Source organism: Pseudophryne corroboree, chromosome 2 (assembly GCF_028390025.1).
Source record: "Pseudophryne corroboree isolate aPseCor3 chromosome 2, aPseCor3.hap2, whole genome shotgun sequence".
Classification (NCBI taxonomy): Eukaryota; Metazoa; Chordata; class Amphibia; order Anura; family Myobatrachidae; genus Pseudophryne; species Pseudophryne corroboree.
In genome coordinates, this window is record NC_086445.1 from 454,764,649 (window position 1) to 454,791,226 (window position 26,578).

General features: G+C 42.2%; 1 protein-coding gene across 8 annotated transcripts in view; it reads left to right on the forward strand.

Annotated features, from left to right (window-relative positions):
* The window catches only part of LOC135027842 (uncharacterized), a 1,366,020-nt gene that overhangs the window by 729,654 nt on the left and 609,788 nt on the right, over nt 1-26,578 (forward strand). For 7 of the 8 annotated variants that reach the window (XR_010224289.1, XM_063953746.1, XM_063953745.1 and 4 more), the window contains exons 67-72: nt 13,653-14,203; nt 15,313-15,485; nt 15,577-15,735; nt 19,527-19,742; nt 20,669-20,888; nt 24,969-25,061. Coding sequence is in view for 7 of the 8 variants with exons in the window: in XM_063953746.1 (XP_063809816.1) it covers nt 13,653-14,203; nt 15,313-15,485; nt 15,577-15,735; nt 19,527-19,742; nt 20,669-20,888; nt 24,969-25,061 (1,412 nt within the window). In the remaining variant the exon portion in view is untranslated. The remainder of the gene's footprint in view (nt 1-13,652; nt 14,204-15,312; nt 15,486-15,576; nt 15,736-19,526; nt 19,743-20,668; nt 20,889-24,968; nt 25,062-26,578) is intronic. The other variant, XM_063953741.1, reaches the window with a different exon arrangement.

The following is a 26,578-nucleotide window of genomic DNA, read 5'->3' on the forward strand; positions in this document are numbered from 1 at the left end:
AACTCTTCAGACTTTTTTTTTGCAACTAGGACACGCTAGTATACTGTATATACAGATTCACACAGATCTAGAAGTGATGAATACAGGTTGAGTATCCCTTATCCAAAATGCTTGGGACCAGAGGTATTTTGGATATCGGATTTTTCCGTATTTTGGAATAATTGCATACCATAATGAGATATCATGACGATGGGACCCAAGTCTAAGCACGGAATGCATTTATGTTTCATATACACCTTATACACACAGCCTGAAGGTCATTTTAGCCAATATTTTTTATAACTTTGTGCATTAAACAAAGTGTGTGTATATTCACACAATTCATTTATGTTTCATATACACCTTATATACACAGCCTGAAGGTAATTTAATACAATATTTTTAATAACTTTGAGTATTAAACAAAGTTTGTGTACATTGAGCCATCAGAAAACAAAGGTTTCACTATCTCAGTCTCACTCAAAAAAGTCTGTATTTCGGAATATTCCGTATTTCGGAATATTTGGATATGGGATACTCAACCTGTATCACGTTAATTACAGTAGCTGTCCCCTGGCATACAGTTGCAAAAACAGCCACTCCAGAGCATTTCTCTGTAAGTGCCTCCATACCAGAGCCAGATTAAGAGGGGGGGCACTTTATATGTTAACACGGCCCCCTCAGATCTCAGGGGCCCTCCGTGCCAGACCAAATTAGTTTTTCAGAGGTGAAGACGGCCTTGATTCTATCTCTGCACTGCAGGCATGATTGAAGCACATGTCCCGCTGGTGGCTGCACTCCTCACAGTGAGCTTTGATGGCAGAGCTCTCTGTACTGGAAACACTGTAGCAAAGTCACACACAGCTGAGCGAGCTACCGACCAGGTGCAGCAGCTCAGTTCATATGAACTCCGGCAGTGAATCTCTTCCTCCTCCTCTCCTCTCTTGGGTTAGTGCTGTATTTTGTGTGTGTGTGTGTGTGTGTGTGTGTGTATGTATGTGTGTGTGTATACTATGTGTGTTTTTAGGTATGCTATGAGTGTGTATTTATGCATGCTGTGTATGTGCAGATATTCTGTGTGTGTGTGTATGCTGTGTGTGTGAAAGTTTATTATAATACAGTGTATATATATTTATTTTTTTATATATATATATATATATATATATCAAACTAAGTCTCTGTCATGTGCTGTAAAATGAGCGGCACCTCAAGAGGTAACCCCTGTTAGATGGGGTACAGTATTGTCGAAACAAAAGTAAAAGGTTCCTGAGGGCTATAGTACATAAATACCACCAGATGTCTGGAACCTTTTCCATATATTTATATATATATATATATATATATACGTACAAAAGTCCTGGCACTCCTCTTAAAATGTATGCATGCTGCGGTGCCTTCCCAGGGGAATAGATCCTCTATAGATAAGCGTGGAAGAAAGGCGGCACTCAAGCAGTCTTCAAAGATGAAATAGATAAGGTCAGCTTTATTGTACCGACATGTTTCGGGGCTCTACCCCTTCCTCAGGGCCTCAACAACCCTAGCTGAACCACAAGAAATACATTTATACATAAAAATTAACAAACAATCAAAACCCTAACGTGACTCACCTGCTCCACGGCGCCATTATGACCATCCGGACGCTCTGCAGCGCTCCCGCGTCGCCCACCCGTGACGTCATCAAGCTGAGCCAGAAGTCCGTCCCCATGACATGGGAGAGGTGGCACTCAAACAGACGTCTTTAGACAAAGAATAACGTGGTCAGTTTATTCCGACATGTTTCGGGGTAATCACCCCGTCCTCAGGGTCATAATAGCCCAAACTGAACCAGTATATACTAACACAGACTAACAATCAAAACTAAAATGTTACTCACCTGTTCCACGGCGCCATTCTGACCGTCCGGACGCCAAGCAGCACTTCCGCGTCGCACTCCGGTGACGTCATTAAGACGTGCCGGGAACCAGCTCCCATGGTAACCGCCAGGACACGCTCTCTGCTCACTCAGGGTTCAGCTGCGGGCATCGCGTTGCCGGCCCGTGACGTCATATGGCTGCGCGGGACAGGGTGGTATCTAAGCAACCAAAAATTGGGATTTTTGTTTACTTACCGTAAAATCTCTTTCTCTGAGTCCATCTGGGGGACGCTGCGCCGTTACTTGTGGGTTAGAGGTGTGTGGTAGTGGAGTTTGGCACAGAACTATCAAAAGCTGACTCCTCCCCCCTCTAACCACTCCCATCTCCTTCCTGCTCAGCCCTGTTCAGTTAACGTTTAGCCAAGCCAAAGGAGATAGACCAGAATAAAAAATTAACCAATTAAACCAGACAAACTATGGGAGGGATCGCAGCGTCCCCCAGATGGACTCAGAGAAAGAGATTTTACGGTAAGTAAACAAAAATCCCAATTTCTCTGTCCTCCATCTGGGGGACGCTGCGCCGTTACTTGTGGGACTTCCCAAAGCAAGCTAATGAGAGGAGGGAGACGTTGACGGCATAGCCGTCTGTAAAATACGACGCCCAACAGAGGCAGTCTCCAAACCAACCGTATGAAACCGGTAAAACTTTGTGAACGTATGGACTGACGACCAGGTCGCCGCCCTGCATAGTTGCTCAACAGATGCACCACCGCGAACAGCCCAAGACGCTCCAACTGCTCTAGTCGAATGAGCCCTAATTGAGTCAGGAACCGAAACGTTTGAGGACACGTAAGCCTGCCTGATGGCCGAAGTTACCCAACGGGCCACAGTGTTCTTAGAGGCAGGCCAACCTCGTTTGGGAGCATCAACCAATACCAACAAGGAATCCGTACGACGGAAAGACTCCGTGCGAGACAAATAAATACGTAAGGCCCGAACAACATCCAAGAGAGCCAAATGGGAATCTTCCCCCTGAGAAGATGACGGATTAAAAGCTGGAAGAACGATGTCCTGATTTAAATGGAATGCTGAAACAACCTTTGGAAGAAATGAAGGCTTCGTCCGCAGAACCACCCGATTGTCATGAAACACTAACAAGGGCGGCCTGCAGGAAAGAGCCGCCAACTCAGACACTCGTCTAGCTGAGGCAATAGCCAAAAGAAAAACAACTTTTTGTGTTAGATAACGTAGTTCCACAGATTCTAGAGGTTCAAATGGAGAATTTTGAAGGGCTTTAAGTACCAAGTTTAAATCCCAGGGAGGAATCGGAGGAACAAAAGGTGGTTGAATTCGAAGTACACCCTGTAGGAATGTTTGAACCTCTGGGATGATTGCTAACTTCTTTTGAAAAAGAACCGACAAGGCCGAAACCTGACCCTTCAGGGAAGAAAGTTTTAAACCCTTGTCAAGACCCTCCTGGAGAAAGGAGAGCAGGCGAGGAAGTCTAAACAAATGCGGAGTCAAGTTCCTTTTCTCGCACCAAGCAATGTAAATACGCCATACTCTATGGTAAATGCCAGAAGTCACCGGTTTTCTAGCCCGAATCATTGTCTGAACAACCGCACGAGAAAGACCCTTTGCCTTCAAAATGTTGGATTCAAGAACCAAGCCGTCAAAGCCAGCCGATTTAAATCTGGGTGGCGACAAGGTCCTTGAAGAAGAAGATCTGGTCGCAGAGGGAGGCGAAAGGGATCTCCGACGACCATGCTGTTTAGAAGAGTGTACCACTGTCGGCGCGGCCAATCCGGAGCCACCAGAATTACTGCAAGGCCTTCTCGCCGAATGCGTTGGAGTAGACGTGGAAGCAAGGGAATTGGCGGGAACACGTAAGCCAGCTGAAATTGCCACGGAGCTGTTAGTGCATCGATCAGAAATGCTTGAGGATCCTGAGTTCTTGATCCGTAAAGAGGAAGTTTTTTGTTGAGGCGTGACGCCATCAGGTCTATGTCTGGCATTCCCCAGCGATCCACTAGAGAAAGAAATACTTCCTGGTGAAGTTCCCATTCTCCCGGATGAATCGTGTGACGACTCAAAAAATCTGCCTCCCAGTTTTCGACTCCCGGAATGTGAATTGCTGAAATCACGGGAATCCAACGTTCCGCCCACGTGAGAATCTGAGCAACCTCTCTCATTGCGGACCAGCTGCGAGTTCCTCCCTGTTTGTTGATGTAAGCCACTGCCGTGGCATTGTCGGATTGCACCCGAACTGGATGGCCTTGCACCATGGTCTGAATCCGAATGAGAGCATATCGGATCGCTCTCAATTCCAGAATGTTGATCTGTAGTTTTGACTCTTGAGTGCTCCAGCGCCCCTGTAAATGATGAGTCTGGAACACTGCTCCCCAACCGCTGAGGCTTGCGTCCGTGGTTACCATCATCCAAGACCAGACCGTGAACGGCGCACCCTTCCTCAGATTGTGACTGTGAAGCCACCAGTAGAGCGACTGACGAGTCCTTATCGACAAGCGTATCAACTGCAGTTCGAGACGTGAATCCGTCCGAGTCCAACAGTGGAGAATCTGAGCTTGAAGAGGTCGGGCATGAAATCTGGCGTATGGAACTGCCTTGAATGAGGACACCATCTTGCCCAGTACCTGCATGCATCTGAGGACTGACACTGCCGGCAACTTTAACAGGGTTCTGATTCTGGCTTGTAAGTCCTGAATCTTGTCTGTAGGCAGAAACACCCTCTGGCTGTTGGTGTCGAATAGAAGACCCAGAAAAACCATTTTCTGCGACGGGAGTAAAGACGACTTTGGAAAATTGATTATCCACCCGAACGACTGTAGAGTCTCTGTCGTTAGACGCAGGTTCTGAGTGAGAATCTCCGGTGACGGTGCCTTGATCAACAGGTCGTCCAAGTATGGGGTGATGTTGACCCCTTTGCAACGGAGAACTGCGACGACATGACCCAGGACCTTCGTAAAAACCCGGGGAGCCGTAGAGAGACCAAAGGGAAGGGCCCGAAACTGAAAATGCCACGGCCCTACTGCAAATCTCAGAAGGGATTGATGTCCTATCCAAATTGGAACATGTAGGTATGCGTCCTTTATGTCTATTGAAGCCAAATATTCCCCTGGCTCCATGGCTGCGATAATGGAGCGAATGGATTCCATCCTGAATTTTTGGGATGAGAGGTACGGATTGAGAGCTTTTAGATTTAGAATGGGTCGAAACGAACCGTCCGGCTTGTCCACGAGAAAAAGACCCGAGTAAAAACCCCGACCTCTCTGAGGAGCTGGGACCGGAAGGATTACTCCATTTTGTAATAATGTTGCTGTTGCCTGAAGGAGAGCTTGACGTCTGGAGGGGTCGTCTGGGAGAGGTGTGACAAATAGTCGGGTTGGGACTGTCTCTTCGAAATCCAACATATATCCTCTGGAAATGACCCCCATTACCCACCGATCTGGTTTCGATAGGAGCCACACTTCCCTGAAGTGAAGTAAACGAGCCCCAACCTGTATTGATCCCTCCAGAGGGCCCGAAGCGTCATGCCTCAGGCTTGTCGGCAGGCTTACTGGCCGGTCTGCGAGTAGCCTGAGCTCCTCTACCTCTGAATGATCCCCTCCGTGGAAATCTGGAGAAGGGCCGAAAGGACTGGAAGTTACCTCTGCCCTGCGTACGAAAGGACCGAAATCTTGTAGGTTTTGGTTTGTTAGGAGCAGACGGAAGGAAAGGGCTCTTTCCTCCCGTAGTATCTGAAATGATCTTCTTTAACTCGGATCCAAAGAGAAACTCGCCTTCAAAAGGAACTGCCGTCAAGGTCTGCTTTGAGTCCGAATCAGCATTCCAAACCCTAAGCCAAAGAGATCGTCTTGCGGATACTGTTAAGGCAGAAACACGGGACTGTAGCGCCACCGAATCCAATAAGGCCTCACCCACGTAAGTAAGGGCCTCAGAAATCTGTTCTGCTAATTGAATGGCCTCCGACGGATCGTCTGACTGCATCCCAGATACAACCTGTGCAAGCCACTCATCTACGGCTTTAAGCACCCAGGCACTCGCCAGAACTGGACGAAGAGAGACACCTGATAAGGAAAACATAGATTTTAGTAATGCTTCTATCTTCCTATCGGTAGAGTCTTTTAAAGTCACAGACTGTACTGACGGAATAACCGTAGCTTTTGCTAAATGCGAAATAGGAGCGTCTACCTTTGGGGCAGTCTCCCAAAATTTTGTATCCTCCTCTGTAAAAGGATATAGAAATTTTAACTTTTTTGGGAGCCTGGAAACGGGAATCCGGTTTTAGCCAGGGTTCTTTTAAAATATCCGCAAAGTGCGAGTAAGAAGGGAAGGCAGTAACCTGTCTCTTCTGTCGTTTGAAGAAAGGGGAAGAAGTCTCGGCTACTGCCTCATCCTGAATATTAAGGGTCTGACGAATGGCTTCGATTAGTAGCCTAACACCTGAACTAGTAGATAATTCCTCATCTTCCCAAGCCAAATTTTCGTCCCATTCAGGATCTACCTCCCCTTCTTCCAATGGAGATGTCAGAGTATCTAACTCCTCTCCCGGAAACGTAATAGCGGTCAGCGGCTGCGTTCGCTTAGAAGCCGCCGAACTACTAGCAGAATTTACAAATTTATTTACAGACTGAGTCAAATCAGTGAGACACTTTCCCATATTCTGGGCCCACAGCGGTTCCACTTGAGTCTGGGCCAAAGCTGCTTCCGACCTTGACTGACGCAAATCTGAAATTGCATCCACCATAGCCTTGACCCAAGGGGCATTGACTGATCTGTGGATCTGGCCTGCTGATCTGCCGCTGGTGCCCCAGAGCATGATGTACAGAGGGTCCCTGCGTCAGCACTCCCCTTAGCCAGCTTTGTGCCACATTGTGAACATGAGAAATAAACCACTGAGGTTGTTTTTCCCTTTGCAGGTTTCTCTGGCTTACTGGTCATTTTGTACTCTGATGTACTATGTCTTGTCCCCCAAGTGTGATCCCCCGCCTCTTATACTTGCGGTTTTTGTGTAAGTGTGATCCCCCTTCTTAGCACAGCGTCCCCCCGTCTGCAGGCAGAGAAGATGGCGCCGTGAACAGCAGCGCGCGCGCGGGCAGAGCTGGGCGGGAAGACGGCTCTGCCTCTGCCCGCCTGACGTAACTTCTCTCTCACTCCGGCAAAACCGGAAGTTCGGCTCCCGTGCGCCGCTACACAGAGCGGTTGTCATGGCAGCACAGCAACGGTCCCAGGGAGTGAATAACACCCTCCCGGACCTAAACACAGTCCGCCCCCACCAAATTACATCCCAGTTCAGTCATCCGGCTGTCTGTGGATGTCGCGCGCTCCGGGGGGGGAGGAGAGGGGAGAGAAGCGACGGCTTGTATATATATATATATATATAGGATAAAAATCCCCAGTCAGGCAATAGGAAATAGGGACAGCCCAATACTGTCAGTGACAGATTGTGGCTGTCCAGTTACCTGATTCTGCTTTCTTCTCTGAAGGCCCCAGTGACCAAGGTATAGTGGCCTCCATGCAGCAGTCTGGAATGGGATACTAACCCTCTTCCATTGTTATACCTGTCACCTGTAAACAGGGACTAGGTACTTGTCAAAAGAAATAAAAATAAACAGAAAATCTAAAGAGAAATAAAAACTGTGTCTGTACTCCACAGGCACAAAACTAAAACTGAACAGGGCTGAGCAGGAAGGAGATGGGAGTGGTTAGAGGGGGGAGGAGTCAGCTTTTGATAGTTCTGTGCCAAACTCCACTACCACACACCTCTAACCCACAAGTAACGGCGCAGCGTCCCCCAGATGGAGGACAGAGAAAACAAAAACACGGTCAAAAGACATACATATAAAGTGTGACATATTACCAGTGCAAAAGAAAATTTTCTGACCCACACTGGCCATAGCAATAGGAACGATCAAAACCAGTAATCAATAAATATGCATATAGAGAAAGTCACATAACTAGGTGAAATGTAACAGTAAGTGTCTCATTCATGATCATGTTAGTTCACATAAAACACTGTAAGCCCACATTTTCATTGAGCCCCTGTGGTGATAAGGTGCCCAATTTAAAGATCCACCTGGATTCACGCTGTAAGAGGGCTCTATCCCTATCACCCCCTCTCAAGGTTCTAGGGACATGATCAATTAATATGGCCCTAATGCTAGCCACTCCATGTTTAAACGCCAAACAATGGCGTGCAAAAGGTTGGTCACTACTTCCTTTTTCAAACGCTTTCTTTATGGCACTTCTATGTAGGGCCATACGTTCCCGAAACTGACGAACAGTTTTGCCCACGTAGGCAAGGCCACATGGGCAGGTTAATAGGTACACGACATGGGTGGATGTACATGTTAGGCGATGTCGGATAGATAACTTCTTACCTGTAAGAGGATGATTAAACGTGCTACCAGTCATTAATGTATTACAGGTAGCGCATCAGCATTGTCATAAATGACAATACTGATGCAATAAAACTACATTGAACTTTTTTCCTTGGTGAGTGCCCTCTCTTTGGTCAAATTGATCACTCTGGATTTTTCTATATGTGTAACATATTATTGTTGCCATAGTGGAGCACCCCACAGATGAACGAGTGGATGTGAGTGCGGACATTACAAAACACTATATATAACATATTATTGTTGCCATAGTGGAGCACCCCATAGATGAACGAGTGGATGTGAGTGAAACACAATATATATTTGACTCTGTGATGAAAATAATAGATCAAGGGGGAGCTGTAGATGAGGCATATCTAGACTTTAGCAAGGCATTTGACACTGTCCCACATCGCAGACTGCTAAATAAACTTGAAAGTGTGGGGGTGGATTACAAAACAGTTAAATGGATAAGAACCTGGTTGCAGAATAGGAAACAGACAGTTGTAGTAAATGGAGTGCAATCTTTGGAAGGAAATGTTACCAGTGGAGTACCCCAGGGATCTGTACTCGGACCAGTTCTCTTTAATATCTTTGTTGGTGACATTGCAAATGGTATTAAAGGGAAAGTATGCCTTTTTGCAGATGATACAAAGATTTGCAACAGGGTAGACACACCGGGAGGGGTAGAACAAATGATTGATGACCTAGCTAGGCTTGAGAAATGGTCAAGAACGTGGCAACTACAGTTTAATGCTAAAAAATGCAAAATCATGCACTTGGGTCTCAAAAACCCAAAGGCTAACTATAGTATCAAGGGTACTATAATGGAAACTACTGAGGAGGAAAGGGATTTAGGAGTCACTATTTCAAGTGACTTAAAGGCAGGAAAGCAATGCAAAAAAGCAATGAGAAAGGCAAGTCAGATGCTTGGTTGCATAGGGAGAGGAATCAGTAGCAGGAAAAAAGAAGTGATAATGCCACTGTATAGGTCATTGGTACGGCCGCATCTTGAATACTGTGTCCAGTTCTGGAGACCATATCTCCAGAAGGATATAAATGCATTAGAGAGTGTACAAAGAAGGGCAACTAAAATGGTGCATGGCCTACATCACAAAACTTACTCGGAAAGGCTAAAAGATCTTAACATGTATAGTTTGGAGGAGATAAGGGAAAGGGGGGACATGATAGAAACTTTCAAATATACCAAGGGTTTTAACAAAGTTCAGGAGGGAAACATTCTTCAAAGGAAGAGAAGTATTAGAACTCGAGGACATACACTGAAACTGGAGGGAGGCAGGTTCAGGGGAAATTTAAGGAAAACTTACTTCACAGAAAGGGTAGTGGACAAGTGGAATAGCCTCCCATCAGAAGTGGTAGAGGCTAAGACTGTAGAGCAATTTAAACATGCTTGGGATAGGCATATGAATATCCTTACAAAGAATTAAGGTTCAAAAAGGGATGAGAGTACCTAAAGGATAAAAAAGGGGCAGACTAGATGGGCCAAGTGGTTCTTATCTGCCGTCAAATTCTATGTTTCTATGTTTCTATAATTTGCATACTATAAAATGATACAGAGCTGCTGATTGGTTGATGGGGAAATTTCTCCACTGGCTCACTTCTCCGTTCCTTTCACTGCTTAGTAAATGTACCCCTCGGTCACTTAATTTGCTCACACTACCACTGTGAAATGTACTCCTGTCCCAACATGTCACAGATACATACATCTCTCACAGTCCTTTATGCACCTTTCTCTGTCATAGGTGTGAATTTCTTATTTCACATTATTAATATCATCTATTATATGCCAAGAGTGACAGAAAATGCTGTACACAGAAATGAATTTGCTTGAAAGTCACTAAATATAGCAAGAAGAAATGTCATACAGGATAAAAATCTCCAGCTGCTGTAATGACTAAACAAACTGAATTCTTGTTTTAGTTCTGTGAAGATCTTGTTTTATCTGAACACAGAGAAGGGGTTCAGACATAAGCTTTTATTTCACATTCTATAACAGGAATTAATAAGAATACACACACACAATATTGTCAATAAGGTCTCTGTTCCAAATCTCAATGACACCACTTGGTCCATAGGGAAAGCAGATATTAACTTTACGGTTGAGTCTGCAGCTGCGTTACTGTGGTTACCTGCCAATCTTCTACATAATTAATACATAAATAGTCTTTCAGGTCACATGATTGACTGGCCTCACAAAGATACTTAGGAGATCTTTCAGCACTTTGGGAAAGATTTATAAGATTAGATAGTATTGCAAATAGTTTTACTGTATTCATCGCCTGTTTGTGGAATAAAAGTAATCTGGTTTATTACATTTTCTGAAGAGTGATAATGATTACAAAACCTATGGAAAAATTGCATGTAGAATAACATGTCTGCCTCCCAGCATTTATCTTTAAAGATAGACGTTTAAGATATTTAAGTTATTAAAAATCTATAAATAAAAATAAACCATTCTATTTTTATTTTTGTTCACAAACACATGCACACCCCTTGGAAGGCTTTTGGATAGAAATGAGGAAAAAACAGTTTCTTGTACACAGCCACAAACGTTATATAGCAGTAGGATAAGTACGAATACAAAGAGTAAATGGTATTTACAGTTTAGGAGCCATATAAATTGTTCAAATAAGTGGGGGTTTTGCATAACTCTTGAAAGTAGAAAGGAAATAGAAGAAGACTGTCACTTAAGGGCCCTACACACTGGTGTATTTGCCGCTGAGGTGCCCGGCGGCCGATACGGCTGACAGAGGACCTGGCGGCGCGGGGGGAGTTGACGTCGCCTGGCCCCATAGCCCTGCATGCTAATATGGACAAGATTGTCCATATTGGCATGCATGTATAAACGACCCGACACCAACGATGAACGAGCGCGGGGCCGCAGAACATTCATCGTTGGTGCCTACACACTGAAAGATATGAACGTTATCTTGTTCATAAATGAACACCATTTTTCATATCTTTCAGTGTAATCGCTAAGTGTGTAGGGCCAATTAGGTGATATCAGGGTAAATTTACTAAGCCTTGGAGAGAGACCAAGTACCAGCCAACCAGCTCCTTTCATTTTTCAGTCACAACCTGTAATATAACAAGAGCTGATTGGCTGTCACTTTACTTCTCTCCACGTAATCTCTAAGGCTTAGTAAATAGACCCCATAAAGGCCTGATTCTGAGTCACATACAAAAGTACACAGAGCAGCATCTACTGGTGGTCTCCCGCCTGTTGAGTTTATGCAGATACCGCTACAAACTCCTTCTATAGTGTACATCCATTCTGCCAAATGTGCAAGAACTGAGACACCCACATATAGGGTCTGTGTATGCTGTATAGCAATGTCTATCAGTAATGACCAGGTCATCAACAGCAAGTACATCTAAGGAGCACAGGTCACTACACCATACCAGGAACTACCACTTTCAAGCTATTTAAACTTTCATGGAGCAATATGCGAGGCGCTGTGCAGCATCACTAATAACTGGTGCTATGGCTAAAACAGACATTACAGTGTACAATGCCCTGGCTTCTGTTGGCAGGTGTCCGCCACCACATCAGCGAGATCCACTGTAATTTCTCACAATGACACCCAAATTAACCTCTCCTCATCTCTTCTTTCTCACAAATCCAGTTGTCTATCTGCTATATCCTCATGGATATCCTAGTCCTTTTTCAAAATTAAAATGTCTAAAGCTGAATTTATTGTTGTCACGGTCACTTCATCTCCCCTCCACTGAGAACACTACCCTGAGTCTTCTCTGCCTAACACGTCAGCTGCTTGGGTGTTGTTCTCTTCTTCACTCCCCATGTTCAGACCTTTTCCCAAGCATGGTGTTACCCCCTTCATGACATCTACAGGATCGGACCCTTTCTCACCACAACTAAGATCACTCACTTGGTATCTTACACCTAGATTATTGTAACCATCTCTGCTATGGCCATCCTCTCCCCCGTCTCTGCCCCTTTCAGGCCATCCTTAAGCTGCTGCTTGTCTTATTTTCATCTCTTGTCATTCTGCATTTCCCTTCCTATCTGCCAGTCACTACAGTGGCTTCCTATCCACTACAGAATTCAGTTTAATTGCCCTATCCTCTAATATGAAGCCCTCACTTACTCCTCTCCTCACTCCTTATGCAGCCTTAATTGTGTCCACACTTTCTTCTGACAATGCTGCAGTTTTACCTCTCCTCTGATGACCTCTTCTCGCTCTTGGCTTCGACTTCTCAGCTTTTCTTCCAAGCCTATTAGCCCTCCTCCTAACCTACTCACTTCCCCACCCTACCTGCTTACCTACCCACCCAGTGTCACTCACCCTCTTTAGATTGTAAGCTCTCTGTAGCAATGCCATCTTCCCTCATTTCTTCCTGGTTTCTCTGTCCACATCACATATATGTCCTGCAAATCTCTCATGGGCACTTAGACCCTGGACTCCAAACCTCCCTTATCTCCAGTCCTTCATCAGTGGATCTACTGTTTGCTGTGTCCATACACTGAACTCATGCTGATTTGCTCACTGATCTGTCCCTTCAGTTCTGTTGCTGGTCTCCAAGTTATTTTTTAAATATTCTGCCCTTCTTTGTACCTTATTGCTCATTGTTAAGCTGTATGTTTTTGTGTAATGTTACGTAGTTTAATTTAATGTACTGATTTGCTGTATGCTCTTATTGTGCTGCTGGCCTCCTACTTACAGTACTTACATTTTTTTTTTTTTTTTTTTACAATTCAGTTTATTATTTTCTCAAATTTGCTGATTTTGTTCTGGTCTGAGCCAAATACCAATTTGTTGTTGTTAGTTGATGTACTGAATAATGTTAGAATATAGTGTAACTTAGCCATATGTCAGGTGGTATTGTAGCTGATGGTCAAGGGTGCTGAGTGGGGGGAGAGGAGGGAGGGTGTATCAGTAGCTGTTCCAGCACAGTCCAAAACTCAGTAAGGGGAGCCACATCAACTGCCAGTCAGTCTCGGCTGACGGTGATTGGTGGCGTTTGGTGTGGCGTCCCTATTTGAATTTTGGACTGTACTGCAGCCCCACTTCTATAGCCGCCACTGGTGGGACTATAATTTTGCATGCCAGGGCTTCTGTAAGGGCCCCACTCCTGCTGTCCATGCACACACACACCCATACCCACACACCTTGTGCATAGTATTTTCACTATTTTTTTCCCGGGGGCAGGCATAGCCAGACCGTCATCATTTGGTCACACCTCCCACTACACCCAGGCCTGAAATTACTCTTTACATCACTGTTGATGTTAGAAATTTACAAAAAAATGCCTTACTGCTTTCTTTTTAGTCAGATTTCCCAGTTATAATTGTTGGCTAGAAAATACTGTTCCATAAGAAGATTTTCTTTTGCAGTCTGCATTATACTGTATATGTATTAACACTTTGATTTGTCTTCTAGAGAAAACCTAATAGAACATGCAAACTATCATTTTCAAGATTTAGATATGTTGACCAAGCAGGAGATTGAAAATGTGTGCCATCTACTATCATCCATGCACCTTTCTATCATCAAGCATGTCAAGTCAACCAAGGGAAAATATGGCAAAATCACCAATGCAACCTTCAATTATTTTGTTCAGTGTTTCAGAGCTCTTATGAAAGAACAATATGCTAGAATTATAGCAGAGCACAATCTGGCAAAGGAAGCTCATGATTGCATTGGAAAAAAGCTTACATCGCATGAAAAACTGACAGATGATCTTATGCATGAGAATATTGTGCTTGAACAACACAAAGACGGTACACTGAAAATATTACAACAGATTGCTCAGGACAAGGCAGTGGTGGAACAGAAGATCAAGGCTGTCTACCAGCAGTTACAGAAGATCAAGAAGTTTAGATCACTTCTTCCAGAATATCAAGTGGCACTAGAGAAAGCAGAGTACAAATGTTCTGCACTAATAGAAAACATTAAACAACTAGTGCAAAAGATGGATATAACAGCTTTAGGCGAGTAATATATAATTAGCCCACTTGAATGATCACTGATGTTTTTCTACGAATATCTACTTTTTTTATTATAATGTGTTTGGTGACTTGTCTTATTTGCTAAAATACGATGCAAATTAGGAGTGAAGCTTCAGCAGGGATTTGGATAATAATTGTGCATGGTCTGTCTATCAGGAATGCAGTGGAACCCCAGGATGCCCCCTCCCCTCTTCCGCAATCACAACAAAGCAAAGAGACAGCCTACAAATAGTAAGAAGTGAGATGGGCTTAGGCAAGGAACCGAGGATGTCAGGGTAGGGATGGGCTGAGAGGAGACCCTTTGACCCAGCAAATGCTGGGTTAGATATGCTCATCTGCATATGATAATTATTTTCATTATTTTATCTAATCAACAATATATAGATATTGAATACAGATAACATAAGTAGTAGATTTTATGTGTGGCTCACAAGCCAGCCCCTATGTAGATGTTTTCCTATATATCTGGTAGGTGAGTACATTCAACTGCAATCTAATGGTGTGCTTGGCATATATGCTAGTATAGAAAATTGGGGTCTATCAAGGATACCACTTAAGGGTGGTATCCTATTAGCAGCGGTAATTTACTTATGCAAATAGGATCACCAGGGGCTATCCTATTAGCCCCGATGCCTGCACTTATTGGGGATTATACTTCGGGTGCTTCAGGTACCCGAAGCATAATCTGCGACAAGTGGCCTGCCGGAGCCCACGAAGACAGATGGGATCGGGCGCTTACCCCATGATCCCATGTGTTATCGCATTATCGTGGGTCCGTTTTTGGGCGTTCAAAACGGCCTCTAATTGGATACCGCGATAATGACCATCGGTCAAAAATCCTGATATACAGCCATTTTGATTCCTGAAAACGGATCCCCTCTAATTAGATACCACCCTTGTGTTTTATTTGCTACATACACATAGATATGCAGTATATTATTGTTAACACTGATAGCAAAAGTCTTTCTGTTAAGTAGATTTTATGTGTTTATGTTTTAAGATAACTAAATTAAACTTTGCATAGAAAAGATTGCTCAGTAGCAGTGGACAATTGCTTCAAATGCATTAAACATGTTTTATTCTCATTGTAGGAGAATTGCGTGCTATGCAAAAGCCTGATGTGGATATAGAAGAGCTGATGGCTTCTGTCATTATAATTCTAAAGTCTCCTAATACTGATCTGACGTGGGCAAAAGGAGCTAAGAGGCAGATGGCCAATATTGATCGCTTCCTGAATGAGCTGATGACTTTCCACCTTGCACAGGTGAAATATTTGTGACTTCTAGAATAAATGGGAGATATGTTTTCACCTTGCAGGGAAGATTTTTAAACAGTTTGTCCATTGTAACCTTCAGTTGCCACAGTCTACACTAGAACTTCTGGAAACAAACATAAGGAAAGTCCAATTTACACCTGAAAACATGGAGAAAAAGGCAGCCGGTAATGTGGCAGCAGGGACTCTTATGAGGTGGCTTCAAGGTGCAGTGCAGTATTACAGAGTTTTATCTTCTAAGGTAAAATGAGAATACTTATAACATAAAAAACTAATCTCATGACTGTGGTTCATTCATGGTTGATCCTATATAGCACATACACTTATTTTTTGAAAGCTAATAGCATAGGTATACTTTACAACACAGCAACCAATAAGTTATGATTGTCCTACACTATACATGACAAAGAACAACTTACACCGATGTAACTACATAGAACCTATACAGTTGTATGCACCATTTCTCCCATTCCTATTGACACAGGGATACAAACATACTGACGCCCGAGATCATTGGAGTTGCGAGATGCCGGCCAATCTAGACATGGTTTTGCCTTGTAAGTGATTGCCCCTTTAAAAAAAGTCCAAGATAGGCCGGCATCTTGCACCTCCGGCGATCTCAGGCGTTGTTACATCCGGCTGTCAGTTGGTAATTTAAGTATCCCCAATAGCCTTCACTATCAGGGATTTTGTTTAATCTGCTCGCTAAGTGCCATTGAGGCTGCGATCGAGAAAACCCATGGAGTCGGGATCTTATCCTGGATACAGTGTTTTTTTTGCATGATAGTGGGTAAATTTATTATAGTGGGCGTTTATTGAATTGTCCGATAAGGGCAAAAATTTGCGGTACAGATCCTTTTTGTTGCGGTACAATCTATTGCCATCATGGAATTGCCCCCATATATGCAAATGCGTCAGTAGTCTATATCTCATCTTAGTTTAATATTATTCAATAGATACAATGTTTTTCCATGTGAGATCTTAAAATATATCCTTTATAAATCACTGTACAAAGAAACCACTTGCTATCCGTGTAACTTATCAGACTAAAGCTGGCTGCTGCAGCTGATCTGCAGAAGTCCTCCTCTGCCTTCATGTGAGGGGGGTGGGATGGCGGGATGGCGTGGGTGAGTTTGGGGTTTGGAGAGTGGTGCAATCACACTGATGGCTCTGGTGCTTCCCTGTGCTGGTACAGTATTATTTTTTTTAGTAGTGTGGTTACGCCTCCCTGTGGTTAGGCAGCGCCCCCTACATTACCCAGGTCTGGCCACATTCTCTACACCCCTGGCGTGTCCCTACTTTTTCAAATGAAGATATCTAAATAGATGTAATGGGGCACTGTCACATAGACAGAGCTCACTGGGGGCGTGTACACACAACTGTGGTTTATGCAGGATCGTAAGTATAAATATGTCGGTTTTCAGGCACTTCTTTTGCACCTAGAATAGATCCAGTGTAAGTGCCCATGGATGAGTACTAGAACACATCATATGGCCAAATATAAGCATTCTATCCATGCATGCAGTAATGGAGCAACACATGCCCCATTACTGCTGCCTCTGCATTAGCCTCATAGTCTGTGAAACTACATTCAGAATAATTTGGTAAAAAGCACGAGGTACGTTAAGCTTAAATCTGCTTTGCATTGCTTAAAATACTTTTAAGACATTAAATCTAAATGGTTTGCAAATCCTGCTTTATGATATCTATTAGAAAGTAATCAGGTTCAAAGAACTAATACACATTATCTAACAAGAAACACATTTCTTAATCTATCTCTGTTCTTTTATGTGTTCAAAGAAACCAATTTAAACTAATTTTTACCAAGGCCAAATGTCAATCATAAGAAGAGATATGTGTGAAATTTTAATTGCAAGATGTTCAGTGCAAATGTAATGAGTTAAATAAGAGAGTTGAGAATTCCGGCATGCTCGGCTCATGCATAATGTTGACTTAAATTGGTTCTCTAGAGGTGAGGAGAATTGCATTTGTAGAATTTACACACTGATAGAGCAAATGTACTGGGCCCTGTAGGTTAAGGTTATAAATCAGAATCATTTAACTTCCTTTGAGTGATTGCTGAAAATTATAATGGTTTGGGAATCTGGCTAGAGATGTAAGTGATTATTCTACCTCGATTATTGAAATGCTGCTCAATATTCATAAATCAGTAATCATTCATTCCCCAAATAGTTCCTGTCGGCTATTTAAATAAATCTCCTGCCAGTTAATTGAGATTGAAAGAGACTGAGTTTACTTACTCTGAACTGAAGCCAAAGAAATGTTGTGTGACATTCACATGTAAACAAGAATGATCTGCTTGTGTAATGTCAGCGACCAATGTCAGACTTAAATGTATTAGCATGCCATGGGGTCATATTACTTTTGTCTATGACCATTGTTGGAGACAGTGATTTATTTATCACATGCCTGTGCTTTATAGTAGTGTAGTGAGCTGCAGAAAGTATTGTCATCTTGTGATGATAGTGTTTGCCACATAATGTAGTAATAAATTATATCACATTTATCTTCCGTGAGCAGATAGCTCACTACTTCAAATTACTTTTTCTGAGTAGTGGCAATGCTTGGTTGGGTGGTATCTCACCAAGTAACCAGCAATTCCTGGATGAGGCCACTGTAAGAATCCTTTCAACTAGCTCTCTGATATCATGATATCATGGACAGTAGTGTTCTCCATAAGTGAGGTAGTTGTTTTGGAGACTTAAGGGCCTATTCATTATTAGGGGCTGTGTGTCATCTGAAAATTAATTCTCCCAATCACCATTAGTCGAGGCGCAATTCAACTCACCATAAACCGGGGTGCAATTCAATATTTCTCTGGTGCGGGGACAGCTACTTACAATAGCAACTATTCCTCCTGTCAGTATCATTGTGACAGAAGTAACAGTGATACTTACCGGTGCCCATCCTGCCAACTGCGCAAGTGTGCACTCATGCGCACAGATAAAAGTCGCACTATATGTTGGAGGGTTCCCCTCAGATCCCTCTTCGCAACCCCAAACATCCTTCTCTTAGGAAGGAGTGGGGCTTTGAGAACCAGCGACATCTTAAGATGGAGTTTATTCTCATATGCTAACTTCAAACACCCCAGATCACGGTGCCATAGGCAGCTGCCTAATGGTAGTGCTGTCCCAGCTCTTAAGTGATAATGAATAGGCCCCCTACTGAGCCAATAATATATATACCACAAAAATTGAAGATTTGCAGTATGTCTTTACATGCACAAGCGATCCCTACTTGCCCACCTATCACCCTTTACTTCTTTGTCTATTATTGGCCAGTCTTTTTTTATTGTTTTGATCATAATTGTTAAACGCAATGGAATATGCTGGCTCTATATAAGTAAATGTTAATTAATAATAGAAATAAATTACAAGGTCCTGGAAACCAATCGTAGAAAATCTGTACACAGCGGTTCTGGATTGTGGATGCTCCTGAAGTAGGTACATTGATAGAAACCGTAAAATGTTGCATCCAGTTTCACCCAACCTCCACTCTAGGACCATCTCTTTCATACATTGTATCTTTTCTGCTTTTCTCCTAAGGTATTACTAAGATTTGCCTCATTCACATCTTAAAGTGTGGTGATCACCGCGTAGTTATTATTATTATTTTTATTGTTATCCTTTATTTATATGGCACCACAAGGGTTCCACAGCGCCCAATTACAGAGTACATAAACAAATAATCAAAACCGTAAAACAGCAACTTACAGTTAAAGGCAATGTAGGACAAGTACAGGGTAACAAACATAGCTACATCAGCAGACGACACTGACATAAGTATGAGGTGGCAGAAGACTGCTGGATTTGGTGCAGGTGAAGAGAGCCCTACTTGTGAGTAGTTCTGGTGAACTCGGTGACAACATGTCTTTCTATGGTTTATTAATGAACCTTTCCAAGTCTTTATTTTATAAGTCTGTCCACTAAGGTGTTTGTATATTACAGTGGTTGGGGTAAATTGGTTGCTCACCTATTATATCACATTTGCTGAGATTGTTTTGTACTGTAGGTAAAACCTTTAAAGAGCAAAGTATCAGAAATGACCATTGCTTTAGAAGAAGCTGAACAACAAATGACAAGTTTACAACAGAGAAAACAAGCACTGGTTTTAAGATTGTCTGACCTGGGGAAAGGCTTTGAGGAAGCAACCATGCATAAAAACAAGCAACAACAAAAAACTATTGAAATAGCCCAAAAGTTGGATCAAGCAGCAAAGATAGCTCAGGTATGCATGTTTTTCTGTGAGATCATTTCTTAGATACATTTTATTTTCGAAGGAGGATACTTTATTCTGTACTGTATAGAACTGCTCATATAACACGTACATAATTACACTTGTCACTTAGGATATTCATAAAGGATCTCGGCAACTTTATGAAGGAACATTTCTTGTTTATTGAGCTCACAAAATGTTTCTTGCTATCTCACTAATAAACCATTACTTTTATGTCTTATATGAAATGTATTAAGTGTCACGGCAGCTTGGTACTTGCCTTGCAGTTATTCCGTGTAGAAATATGTAGAACTTAGTGGTGCAGGTAAAAGGACAAGACAGGAATGGAATGGTTTCCACTAGCAAATCTCATGCAGGGCTTGGAAGCTCTTAAAAACTGCAGATATTAAGTACCAGGGATTCCAGCTTTTCCTTATTATTATTTGCATATAAATTATACAGGATCTATGATTGATTTGTCTTCATCCAACTTGAATTTAATTAGCCACATAGGAAGGGTTAAACATGTTATGGTAGCCACTAAGCCCTAATATAATGTGAAAAGTATTTGGTGTCTGTAATGGGGTAGTTGGAGCAGGGTGGTGTTTAGCAGATTATTATTAATGTAAACTTTCTGCAATGTTAAATCTCAGTAGTACATGTTCATAAAATTATTTGTAAGATGATTACCATGAAACATATTTCCTTGCTCTACTGGGCATATGTAAGATGCATTTCTGTACCTCATCAAGACGTATGATGTAGCATCAGATTTACTGCACACACTTCTGTAATCTCTAGATAAGTGATGGTCATGTCCTATGTAAATAAGTCTGTACACACCAGGGCCCTTCAGGCAACCCTCATCAAGTTCAATCCAATGCAGGGACATATAATTTGGCATGTAAACATCTTTATTATTTTTAATCTGTTTGTAGCTCCTTGAAGAGGAGAAGAAGAAATATGCCACTGTTGTAAACATCCTTCCAGATAGGCTGCTTGGCATCCCTGGAAGTGCAGCCATGGCAGCGGGATTAGTGTCGTACCTTGGAGCTTATGAACACCACTTTCGACAGCTAATGCTAACAGCTGAATGGCCTAAGGCTGTGAAAGAGAGAGGTTTCCCATTGATGATAGACTCAAGTGACCCAAACAAAGGTAATATAAATCTGTATACAATATGTGTGTAAACAATATAGTTTGATATAAGAAACTGTCAGCCATAGGATTACTTTTAGTCTAGATTTGAGTTAATTTTTTCCTTTTTTGTTATGAAGTCTACACTTGCAAATAATAGTCATCATTTCTTACAGCTATGCAATGATATTTGTTGATAATATTTCATATCTGGAGATACATCCACTATACCAGTGGTTCCCAAACTTGGTTCTCAAGGCACCTTAACAGTCAGGTTTTAAAGATATCCATGGTTCAGCATTAAGTCACCTGTGGCCAAGCAAGGAAATACTTAAAACCCGACCGTTACGATGCCTTGAGGACCACATTTGGGAACCTCTACACTATACTATATCTTCCTTACATAAGTTCCTTTTATATGCACTGAGCCCAACTGCTATAAAATATTTAGGATAGTACAGGAATGACTATATCTTCATATAAAAAATATAATAAAAAAAGCACTAGACAAAAACAAAACAAAACAGTATTCATTATAATAATGGAATATATAGCATATATACACTCATATATTAGTAGGAATTGCATAGGTACATGCAAATGTATACCTTTTTTCCTGAATGTTTAATTTGTTCCAGCTTTTCCGTCTTCAGCACTAACAGCAACTCTTGCAGGTAGTCTCTGAGGGAGGTAGTCAATGGACCAGCGGTCGGGATCCTGGCAGTCAGGATACTGATGCCGGAATACCGGCAGCCAGAGTCCCGACCAGCGGCTACATCCTCCACTTGGGTGGTGGTCCACACCACCACCCAAGGTGGAATAGAACCCTGTAGCGGGCGAAGGTCGCCACAAGGCCCGAAGCGTGGCGAGCGCAGCGAGCCTGTGAGGGGACCCGCTGTGCTCGCCGCCGGGATAACAGCGTCGGTCCTCTGAATCTACCTTGTAAAAAACAGAAAGAGCTTCTCTCAGCCAGTCCAATGCAGCACATACATTTCCATAATGTCACTGATATAGCAGCATACTGTACATACTGTATATCAGTTAGCTTCAGAATCAGATCATGCACTGTTGGGAGAGCTCTCCAATCTCCCTTATCTCCCTGGTGGCTTCTGACTGATAGTAAAAGCCCAGTCACAGATTCAATCCTTTCAAAAGAAAAAGAAAAATTAAACTGCTCAGTAACAATATTATTAGAATGAAACAGAGCATATGGAATATGAATTTCATGTTAATATTAAACATCATAAATTTCAGTGATTCTGCAACTGCTCCTGAAAATCAGATGGTATGGGCACTCTGGCACTTGATATGCAGGGACAGACGACAGACTACCTAGTTTACGACCCGCGGGAGTGCGCATCGTTCATCATTCGCACCAGCCACACTGGGCGATATATTAAACTATGTCACTAAGAAGAGTGAAAATGAGCGATATATTGTAGTTTAATATATCGTCCAGTGTGGCAGTGCCTTAAGAGTTTAAAATGTTATTGTTAGCTGTGTGCCTTTGAGACGTCTTCTTTTTATTATTTAAAGATTCTGTACATGTACTGTAGGTGATCTGAGAGTATTATGCAGTTATCTTTCCCTGTGACTCACATTACGGTTCATGTTCATATTTAGAAGTTTAAATGCACCACATATTTTAAAAATATGGGACTAATATATGCGGTAAGAAGTCATAATTAATGCTTAGAAGCAGAAAAAAAGTGTACACTCTTAGTAGATAAATGTTATTGTTTATATGTGTGACTCTTGTTACAACAGAATGGACATAGGAACTGAGGGGACATATATATATTTATTTAAACCTGCTATCCTAATTATTTTTTACAATATGATTGTTAAACTATACACTTATAAGACCCTAAGCTTATGATTGGCACACAAACATAAAACTGAAAACGACTGCATCAATCCATATGCAGTATGTCTCAAGATTCATTGACAACATCAAAGTTTATAAATATTGTTATTGATATTAAAGCAATTTCAGGAATCAATTTGATTATGGCAATCCTGTTGATATGGGTCTGATGATGTGACTTGGACAATTTAGGAAGTCCAAAATAGTTTAACCGTTTTTAAAGTTCAAACTCGTGCCCAAGTATACCATAAAACATTTTTATGTATTTCCAAGTGTTTTAAAAAAAATAAAATTAAAATGTATTAGATAAGTTTTAAATAGATGTTCTTGACCTACTTCAACCATAAAGAAAAATACAACAATTTCTTTATTTTGCTATTTGAAAAGAAAGATTAGCCAAATAATTCAGTGATGAGTGCAAGTTAGCCATAATTGCTCACATATTGCCTGCAAGAAACTATGGGGGTCATTCCGAGTTGATCACTCGCTAGCAGTTTTTAGCAGCCGTGCAAACGCTATGCCGCCGCCCACTGGTGAGTGTATTTTAGCTTATCAGAAGTGCGAACGCATGTGCAGCCGAGCTCTGCAAAAACAGTTTGTGCAGTTTCAGAGTAACTCTGAACCTACTCAGCACTTGCGATCACTTCAGCATATTTGTGTCCGGATTAGACTTTATATGCCCGCCCAGCGAACGCCCAGCCACACCTGCGTTTTTTCAGACACGCCTGCATTTTTGCAAACACTCCCTGAAAATGGTCAGTTAACACCCAGAAACGCCCACTTCCTGTCAATCTTCTTGTGGCCATCAGTGCGACTGAAAACTTTGCTAGAACCTGAGCACAACCACAAAGGGCTTTGTACCCATACGTCGCGCGTGGGCATTGCTGGGCATACGCATGTACAGAAATGCAATTTTTTCACCTGATCGCTGCGCTGCGAAAATCTACAACGAGCGATCAACTCGGAATGACCCCCTAAATGTATTGCACCAGCCCTCTCCTTGGTAGAATAGATATATATATTTTTACGTTCCCAGCCGAACTTGTAGATCCCACAAATCCATTAAAATGTCCTCTCTGAACATTGCCTAGATGAGAACGCTCCATTATAGCCCAGTTAGGCTCTTTCATATGCAAGCGGACTGAAATGTGTATAATTGCATCGCCTACAGTTGCATACAATTCTGAATCTGGGGCATGCTCAGGGAGAATTCAGCAAGATACACTCCACAAACGAGCGTAAGCTTACAGTGTTCTCCTCAGCAGTATCAGAGGTTTCTTACAAATATTATACCTGATATATTACAAAATTGGCTCCTTGGGTTTGTTGCAAATGTTAGCCAATATTATAGCAGCTATACATCTATAAGACAGCACACATAAATCCTCTAGATGGTGCTAAATAATCTATGGCTTATGCAGCTGTTAAAAAGGAAGCAAGGCTTCTCCCAAAGACATATAAAAAGATGCTAAAGGTTTAAAAAGTGTTTTATGCTCACAAACATGGATAATAGCAATTAGAATTAATAACCCATGTGATAACTAAAAGCTGTGAAACACTGTAAATAAATTGAATCTATTATATCCTCATTTTATAATCATACATAATTAGGAAAAAAAATAAAAATAAAACGTTATTTATTTGTTTACATATTGTTATTATTATTATTAAGATATGTATGATTGTCCCCCAACATTCAATATCTTCCACTACAGAATTTTATAACAAAGATATAGTACACTTACCTTCCCCCCGGCCTCCTAACCCTCCTTACTCGCAGCCTAAACCTAACCCCCCCTTCCCTCGCGCAGCCTAACTGTAACCCTCTCGGTGGTGGCGCCTGAACCTAACACCCCCCCCCCCCCCCCCGCAGCCTAACCCTACCCCTCTGTCGAGGGAGGGAAGGGGGGGGGGGGGTTGCCTAACAGTTACAGTGTTATCCAGGAAAATACTGTAAGGTAGCAGACTATAGGCTTGCCATGCCTGTGATTCCTATTTCCATAGCGATGTGAATAAGACACATTTTCGTGTAAGAAAGCAAAAGAAAAATCGACCGGCGTACGTAAACGAATTCACAAGTAGGCGCGACTAGAAGGGCTATTTAACGTGACTGCAGCAATGATGAGGAAGGACACATCTGTAGCACTAATTCTGCATCACATTGACAAATGTGATCTGCAAATATTTAATCATCTGTAACTGAACTTATTCACAGCTGAGTTATTGTTCTCCAGGGTATGTGATTGAATTCTCAGTTGTATTCGCCTCTGATTCTCCTGTGGAAAACCAGAAGATCAATCACAACACTGATCAAATAGATGCAGCAGGTACTTTGTGTTGTGTCTTCCTACTTAAAGGGAAATTATACTTATTTTGTAATTTATTTTTTTGAATTGTAGAATTTATAATAATACAACAGTGTTTCTATCAAAGAAAATATTTAGCTATTAGTGTCTCATTGTGTATAGATCACATTTCACTTAATTGCCATGACAAACTAAGCTGTATAGAAGCTTCTAATATATATGTGGTATTACACTTGTATTTCGGCATCATTAAACCTACTGTATGTCACAATTATTAAGGTGGAAAATCTGTATTCTAATCTTGTTTGCAGGACGCCCAAATAGCGTTCTTTATTTCCTGCAAAACTCAATACATCAGGGATACACTTCACGTTGAGCAGAAATGTGGAAGCCTATCCCTGTCTTGCTTTTGTAAACACTGTGCAATTGTATTTAGTAGATCTTTAAAAGCATTTTTATCAATTATTAGAAATTGGTCCCAGTAATTATAATTTCAGTAAAGAATGTGAGACAGTGCTAATTACTTTGACGTCTTTTTATATATAATTAAAACACAATTTCACAATATCACATATAAATACCGGCCAGTATTCTTTAAAATATACATATACTCTAGTTAACTTTCTAAGAAAACCATTTAATTATAATTTCATATTGCCTTTTATCAGGGCAATAGCATATTTAGGGGGGTATACTATTAGCCCCGGTAAAATATCGGGTGCGAAAAACGTATCACAGATTTTATTTTATTTTTTACAGGCTATCCAGATTGATCACCTGTAAAAAAAGAAAAAGCCCTTTCTCCCGAAAACACACAGGTTCAGTGAAACGGGGCTGTTTCTGAGGATTTGGTTTTGCCTGCCTGAAGCAGGAAAGACAAAATCGCTGATGACCGGGGACAACCTGCAGCGTCTCATGCCTGCTGCAGCAACAGCAGGCTGGGACTGCAGGGATGGCGCAGCTGCCCGGCAGCAGACACTCGGCGCAATGACATTCAGCGGGGAAGCCGGGGCAGCGCCGTGGCCGCATCACCCCCTCCCCTGGCAGCGGTCATATGATGGGGGAGCTCCCATGTGACTGGGGGGTGGGGTGGGGGGTGGGCGGAGGAGCAGCACTGCATCGGGATCTGTCAGCAGCCAGCATCTGGTGCAGCATCAGGTAAGCCCCGATAAGCCACTACTCGTGCTGGCTTATCGGAGGTAATAGGATAGCCCCCGGCGGGACAATTAGCCCCAGTAAATTACAGGGGCTAATTCAATATCCCCCTAAGGATTGACTGAGTTTGGACTCTGAGCGCAACTTTGCATGCAGGATCATAAAACTTTGCATGAGTGAGCAGTCAGAGTACTGCTGAGGAATCCTTTGGATCTGTCTCCTGGATATGTTTCTGGAATATAGCTCATAGACTACTGGGGTCAAGATCTAGAATGATTTGACCATTTAGCAGCCTCCAAGGAAACTTGTGCTGCTTTTATAACTGAAAATGAGGGACCGCAGTTTATCGCCATAATATCTCCAATATCTGGTGCAGTCTCCTC